The sequence below is a fragment of the Capsicum annuum genome, chromosome 9 (assembly GCF_002878395.1).
Source record: "Capsicum annuum cultivar UCD-10X-F1 chromosome 9, UCD10Xv1.1, whole genome shotgun sequence".
In the NCBI taxonomy this organism is placed as follows: Eukaryota; Viridiplantae; Streptophyta; class Magnoliopsida; order Solanales; family Solanaceae; genus Capsicum; species Capsicum annuum.
The window spans coordinates 55,075,187-55,083,094 of record NC_061119.1 but is presented as its reverse complement, the minus strand read 5'-3'; the positions used below and the strand labels follow the sequence as shown (position 1 = coordinate 55,083,094).

Genomic DNA, 7,908 nt, shown 5'->3' with positions numbered 1-7,908 from the left:
GCAAATCATGTAGGACCGCAATTCATGCTTTTAGTTGAGCTTTCAGGCGAGGAGTATCAACACTATTTTTTTTCTTTTTGAAAAAATGAAGGCAAAACATAAAAAGTTAAAAGGAAATAACTACCCATTTGATAAGAGTTCAAATGTTACGGTAGTAAAACTGACTCGATGATATAAAAATTATTTACGCAAATGGTGCATATTACTCAACTCTTTTAAGAAAATGAGTCTTACAAGTTCCAACCACTTTCTTTGCCTTGCTAGTGGTAGTGGAGCAGTTGCTAGGTATTGCAAGACCTTTTTGGGGTTGAACAATTTTGCTGTTGTTAGAGTCATAATAAATAATTTACTTCCACTTTGAATCAACTATCAGGGGAGCAGTTTGCTGAGGGTGGATGATCCAAATAGCTTCCTTTTAATAATTGAGAAATCCTCAGGGATTGTGTAACGGAAGGTTTGAACCCGTGACATGTACCTGCTCCACACCACGAAGTGTTATGCTTACCACTAGACCATAGCCAAGAGGGCTGAATAATCCAAATACTTACTTCTTTAAGCTAAAAACAAAAGGCAACACAAATAATTGTCTAGTAAAAGATGACAAAAAAGAGTAATTCTGCATCTGTGTACAGATTTGGATATCATTTCATGAATCAGTATACATATGTATCCTTGTTGAACCCAAAGGGTAAACGGATCACAAAACCAACTCGGAACAAAAATTAAATAATAAATGAATCAAAATTCTATATTCCAGTGTAAAGAATGATTTGAGTATATCTCTGCTTTGTATATGCTGTCTTTTGTCCATCTTATAAACCACCACCATCTCTGCTTCCAGTGCCGCTTGGTTGTTACGATAATCTCTCTTAGTTTCTGCTCAAGCTGCAGTATGAAGGGCAACGAAAGACCTGACTTCTGGCAGCCCCTTATAGGTCATTTATAGAACAAGTATTGATATTTGGGAAATACTTATCTTTGTGAAGCAACTCTAAAACTTGGTCTCTTGTTGAGTTGCTGTTTACTGGCTTCTTCCTCTGATCTATTACATAAACAACCTGGTAAAGGATTTGCGTAGAAGTTCTCCTCTAATCTTGGTGATTCACCGGCTTGTCTGAGGTAAGGTGCTCCTAATCTGTTGGATTGTAAGACCTTAACTTTTGAAGCAAACTCTTCCCAAGAGATATCACCCTTATCTAATGAGTCGATCAATCTTACAAAATTGAACCTGAAATGAGGAAAATGCATAAGCATTAGTGTTAATTTGATCAAAGCAAAGTAGTGAAAAGGGAAGTTATTCAGCATCGAGGATGATAAAACACACCTGTCGGGGCTAATGGTCTTTCGAAATCCTTCGAACCTTCTATGACCTTGCACAGCCTTCGCCATATTGCCATCGTAAGTGTAAGCAAAAACATCGCTTTCAAGGGCTACGACATAGTCTACAGCAGCAAGACGGTTTTGATAATTCTTGAAAGCCTCGAGCTCTTCATTTGTTGCAAGGGTTGAGTGAGAGAACACATTTGGGTAGTGCGAATGGAATTCATCCATGCTGTTATTGCCATAAATTTCCCCTGCAACAATGTATATTCTGGTCGTAGAGGGATAACCTATCGCCTTAAGAAATAAGGCAGCTTCCCTAGGGGACATGGGGCAGCCCCCTTGGAGTCGCTTTTCCTTGCTGTCTATTTCTTTCTCCTTCCAATGTTTCACTTTGCATCTCATCTTACGAAGTTCTTCAGCCTCTTCAGCAGTCAAATTGTTGCTGCAGCCAGTAAACGCTAGCATGTCTTTCTCGTATCTGTACATTCGAGCAATATGATACGTTAATAGATCAATGGCTGAAGAGTAGACAAAAAAACACCAAGTGTTTAGACAGATCACCTTAAATGGAGAGCGATAAATGGTTCACCATTATCTCTAAGCCTGTCAACCAACTTCTTTCCAAACTCCTCGATCTTATTCGTGTAACGCAAAGCCTGATAATTAGCTCTACAGCGAAGCCTTTGAATGGATAATGCCAGGCCATTGTTAGCAAGCCTTGAATCTGTGTGGGTAAATTGTATCACCTTGTGCTTCTTTAGTAAAGAAAGTATCTCTCCTCTGTAGTAACTAGCCTGTGACGAAGCACCAGACTTTAGTTTTCCCAAAAAAACTAAAAGCTAGAGCTAGTGCGTAGTAGTTTTATTTACAAACCTTTGACCAAGACACAGGTGCCTTTTGAAGGGGTTTCACGGCTGCATATTTTGGTGGCAAAGACTCAACAATCTTAATATCATCCTTTAGTACTTCAATGAAGTGTCTCCACTCAAAAATATCTTTAAAATTACTGCAAGAAGTGACAAATTATTAGAACAGAAATGGAGAGGCGCTAAGAGGGGTCATTGTCAACTGATCACAAGAACTAAAGAATAGTTACCTTGTATCTGTCCAAAAGGATTCATGGTCAAGGGAAGGAAGAACAAGAGTGGCATTCATTATTTTTGCAATAGCGACCATATCACATATCTGCAGTAATCCACTAAACATAATTAGCACAACATAACAGCTCTGCTATTCACTAAAATCAACATAAACAATAGCTTAACGAGTGTGGCATATACGGCTATTCACTCACCCCTGTTCTCATTTGGTTTAGTCCTCCATTCGCATGGACTAAGATATAGCCATTCGTCGATGAACCAGTTACTGGAAAAAAGATATCCAGATATCAGAATGCATTACAAATAAACTTCACAATTAGCACCATACAAATTCAGAAATCTAAAACACACTTATGCGATTCGTTGGCCGGGAAATGCATTGGTAATGGCTATCACTGTTTGGCTTCATCCATATTTCTGGTACCTGTCAAAGCAATCCATACAAACAAGTTAGGTACAATCATTTTCATTTTTGTTTTTGGTCATATGCATAGCATAGTCGGCTAAATAGGTCTGCATTTCGGAAAACTAGAGACACCATATGGAGCACAGGAATTGGACATATAAACGTATATGTCTTGAGTTAAGTTCAACTGGACAAAAATAAAAGAACACTGAATACGAGCAGAGTTATCAAACACTGATGGTCATTACTTAGCATGTTTACATCAAATTAAACAATTAAAACATAAGTGTGATACGGTGCTACGTGAAATAGCACCTATCCTTACACAAAAATTCACTCGAACACCACTGTTGGTTTTCTTTGAAAAAGGAGGAAGAATATAGAAGGCCATAACGGTCAACTAATAATTGGAAGACCGCCATCATAGTCAACATTACCAATAGCCAACTAGCAAATGGTTCACAATATTCAACACTGTTTTTGTTGCCGCCCATTACTTGGGTTTTACCGAGTCAAACAATGAATACAGATTCCACAATGCTCCTAATTTACTCAAAAAGTTAAAAAAGTAAAAGTAAATTCCACCTGGAAAATTACAGCTACCAAAATTTGCTCTTTCATAAAATTCATAACAAAAATTTAGACAAAAATGCATAGTAAATTTGAGTTACTAAAGGCGCATTTGGCCATGACATTTGTTCTACTTTTTTCCGGGGTTAGAATTTTGGAAAATCACTCAAAGAAAATTTGAAAACAACTCTAATTTATATTTAATAACCAAACACAATCTAATTTTTAAATATCATTTTTCACTTTTGAAAACAAAAACTATTCTTTTTCAAACCTCACAATTTTCATCGCCAAACGCCACCTTGGTAAGTTACCATCTTTCATTCTTCAACCCAAAAACGTAAACAAAACGCGAAGATTAAAGCTCCCATCTTTCGCAAATTAAATTACGAAAACAGCAAAACCAAATTTTTCTGATTAAAAATACAACCTTTAATTCTTTATTTTTTAGTATATCAATGACAATTCTGAATTACGAAGAAAAAAAAAAAAACAAATCGTAGTCCAACTTACTGGTATCTCCTTCATCTGACGTTTTTGCACAAAATCCCCAGAAGACGAAGAGGACGACGACTCTGATTCCGAAAGTACCCTCTGTGCATTAACCAAATCATTCTTGAAATTAGGAAGAACAAAAATACCATTTTCTCTTTTCAATAAATTCCCATTAACATCATCAACATTGAACGAAAACTTGAAGAACACAGAAGCCACCATAAAGAATAGTAACAGCCCGAAAACGGTGCGAACCATATTCTTCCTTGATCTCAATGACTGCATAATTGTAACAACGCTTAATACCCATTCTTCTACTCTAAACACAATATTTTCCGGTAGCTTTTTTCGTACCAATAAATATTTTACTAACGTATGATGATGATGATGATAATGATGAAAAACACCGCAATTATTAATATTTATGTCGCTAATTTCTGCGTTTCTGTTGTTGTTACTATCGTTATCGTCATCGGAGATGTTGTATTCTGGGTCGGTTGACATAGTATCTGCGACGCGACGACGGTGGTGAGCGGTGGTGGTTATGGGGATAACAGTGGCGGAGTTGGTGGTGGTTGTGCTCGTGGTGGTGGTAGTGGTGCCACCGCTTGACATTTCAATGGAGAATTTCGTATGACTTGTATGTATTCACACAGAATCTACAGAAAGTCAAAAAAAATAATTTTCTGTGTGAGAAAATTATGAGAGGGAAAGAGAAAAATAAGTGAAATTTTTGCCAATTTGTGAATTGTGAACCGTTGCTTTGTTTGTGTATAATATATTTTCATTTATAAAGGTGGAGTGGGGGAGTTGGAAGATTAGTGGGTTGGTTCCTTTGCTAGTATTTTTTTCTCTTTTGGAGTCTTTTATATATTTTTTTTTATTTGATTGGAAATATATAAAGTTCAAAAATTTTATTATCAAATTATGTTACTCATATGATTGGGTATATAAAAGGAAAAAAAAAAGGAATTTTGATATATTATCAAATAATCTTTAAAATTTAGGATTTTGCAGATATCTTGATATTGATATATATCTTATTATATAAGTATTTTTTTGAATTCTACGCATAACGAGAACTTTAATATACCAAAATATTTTTTTTATATTTAAATATGTTATTAAGTTAAAATATAGAGTGCTATTATCTTTTTGAAATGGATAAAAAATACACTATTTTAATTATTTCATGGCATTAATATTTCTACTATATAAGTATATCGTTATGAAATAAACAAAAAAGTAAAACAATTTGTTAATGTTACTGATTTTAAATAAGTTAGGATACAACTATATCATTAGGGTAAAATAGAGAGTGATATTATTATTTGAAACAAACTAAAAATGCAAAAGTTTATTAATGCTGAGGGGATATGATGTTTGCAGATTTTGTCCTTATTTTTGTGGGACATATAGAGAGGTAATAATATATTGCCTGCTCTGAAAAAGTATAATTAGAGCAGGATAAAAAGAAAATAATAACAATAAAATAGAAAATAAGCAAAGAAATAAAGAAAACATGTAGGTAGTAGTAACATTTAAAGAATAATGTGAATATTAGTTAGGACTAGTAAACAAGGAGAAGATGAGAATTGTAGAGTATTCTGCCTCTCACTTGTAAACGTACTACAACACGTTACTACCTGCTATCATAATCCTCGATTTTTATTTTGTTCTATCTAGGATCATGCCACATACTAAGTTGAATGTGTCATGTAATGTCTAATTATCTCCCCCAACTCCAAGTCTTCTTAGACCTATTTCTATCTCACATGAAGCCTGCTTAGCAAACTCTCACACCTCTTTATTGATGCGCACATCCGCACACCTCATCTTCACATGTTTGAGTCATCTCAACTTCACATCTCTCATATTATTATTAATTTATTATGGTTGTTACTCTCACCTTTTTCTGAACAAATTCATTTTTAATAGTATCTTTCCTAGTGTGCTCGCACATTCAACTAAGCATCCTCATTTTCACTATCTTTATGGTTGTTCAAACTCGAACCATAATCTATCAATCAATCACAAGATAAATTGGCTCATTGACTTATTGGAATTGAGTTATCAAGTAAACGGTTGGTGACCGGATTAAATTTTTATTATTAACGGCTTATTGATGTGGGGGTGGATTATTCCAATTTTCTTATTGAATAAACCGTTAACCAATAAAAATTATCATACTTACATATTTATCCATCCACATATTATTAACATTTAACATTAATATTCATTAACTCATTTAGTATTCTGTCACTCTTTTTGCTCTCTATTTTGATGGTTCTCAAATTTCTTTGCTTGTTTTTTGCTTTCTATTTTGATGGTTCTCAAGTTTCTTTGATTGTCTTTTTTCTTGCTACTGGATTCTTTAAAATCTCCAGCTCTTCATACCTCCTTCTTATTCAATTTTTTTAATTTTATTTTTTTAATTTCTTTTTATGTTTATCTACTTATCTTTCTTTCTTGTGAGTTCTTGACTTGTTGTAACTCTGCGAATCTTTTTTTTTTTTTTGATTCTCTAGAGATTATCTGGTACATCGTTTAATAATTATTCAATAATTGTTAACCTATTTTCGAACCAAGCAATATCTTACTAGTTGATTAGTGTATTAATATATTTAAAAATCGATAATTGATAAGGCAAATCAGTAAGTGTAATCATCCGTCTAATTCATTCGATAAGCAGCTCTAGCTACCTTCATCTTCTAAAATGTGCGTTCTTAACAGGTCAACACTCTAAAGAGTCATTTGGTGTGAGATATAATTGATAAATAAACCCGGGATAAAATGAAGGACTATTTTATTTCGTGTTTGGTGTGAGGTATTAGTTAGTAGGTGATACGCCCAAATTACACCTCTCTTATGAGAGAGTAAGCGATCGTCGTCAAATGTATAACCCAATTAGGTTGAGGTCGAAACCCACAGGGAATATGGTGTTAATTAAGACTATTTGTAATTTAACCGACTAATAGTCAATAGTTTTCTTTAAATTTGGGGAGGGGGAGTTATCAATCAATCTATCATTAACGTTTCAACTTGGTTTAGAAACTCAAAGTTAAAGTTGTAGTATTTCAAATCAATTATGTAGTAGAACTAGAGTTGTGGTCACTATGACTATTAATCTTCATTGAATAATAGTTGTGGTATTGAATTTTCATGATTTGTGGGAAACACCAAATTATCATTATCGATAACTAATCTAGTGTTTTTCAACCTACCTAGATTTTGAGTTCCCTAATTCTTTCAAACTTAGGAAAACCTTCTATTCTCACCGATTTTATCTCGAGTTGATTAATCTTGTTACAACATTAATCATTAGATGGAAAAATTATCTTTCCAATTTCTCATTGATAATTCACTACTTTTGGTTGATTTCTTCGAGCAAAGCTACACAAAGCAAGTTCTATTATTTGCAACCAATAGAAAACATGTAATAAAACAAAATTATCAAGATGAATCCCATAATTATTTGAATCTACCCAATTATTAAATCAATAAAGTATAACCATAGCTCACACAACTCTAGTTGTGGGATTTAGTTCCGAATGAAATAGAAAGGGATATAATAAATTGAATTCATAATTCAAAGCAATTTTACTTACAAAAGATAGAATCAAAGGTTGTTCTCTTTCAAGTTCAACAGAAATTTCCCAAAACTAAACCTACAATTGAAAAGTGAATTCAAAACTTCTAGCCAAAAAACATCAAGTTGTGTTTTCAGAATAAAGTTTCAGGAGGCCTTATGAAAACCCTAAAAGCTGCTATAAATACCCGTAAGGCTTCAAAATTTGAAAGTCAAAACCCAAAATTTTCACACCATAGTTGACGACAAGGTTGACAGCTTGTCAATTTGTCAACCAAGTCGTCAACTTGAGTCTTCAGCAGATATAATTTGTTTATAGGCGACGACTACTATGACGGCTTGTCAACCAAGTCGTTAACTTCATTCTTCAATCCGTCTATTGTTGACGACTACAATGATGGCTTATCAACATATTGACGACTTGT

At 33.9% G+C, this 7,908-nt stretch overlaps 1 protein-coding gene across 1 annotated transcript; it reads right to left on the bottom strand.

Moving 5' to 3' along the window:
* Positions 1-598: 598 nt before the first annotated feature.
* LOC107842801 (O-fucosyltransferase 19) lies at positions 599-4,674 on the bottom strand. The gene is made up of 8 exons (XM_016686829.2): positions 3,913-4,674; positions 2,775-2,847; positions 2,618-2,688; positions 2,420-2,508; positions 2,197-2,329; positions 1,885-2,117; positions 1,325-1,801; positions 599-1,228 (listed from the first exon to the last, which is right to left on the bottom strand). Exons 1-8 carry the CDS (start codon positions 4,507-4,509, stop codon positions 973-975), a joined length of 1,929 nt encoding a protein of 642 aa, XP_016542315.1. The 5' UTR covers positions 4,510-4,674; the 3' UTR covers positions 599-972.
* Between the last annotated feature and the right edge of the window lie 3,234 nt (positions 4,675-7,908).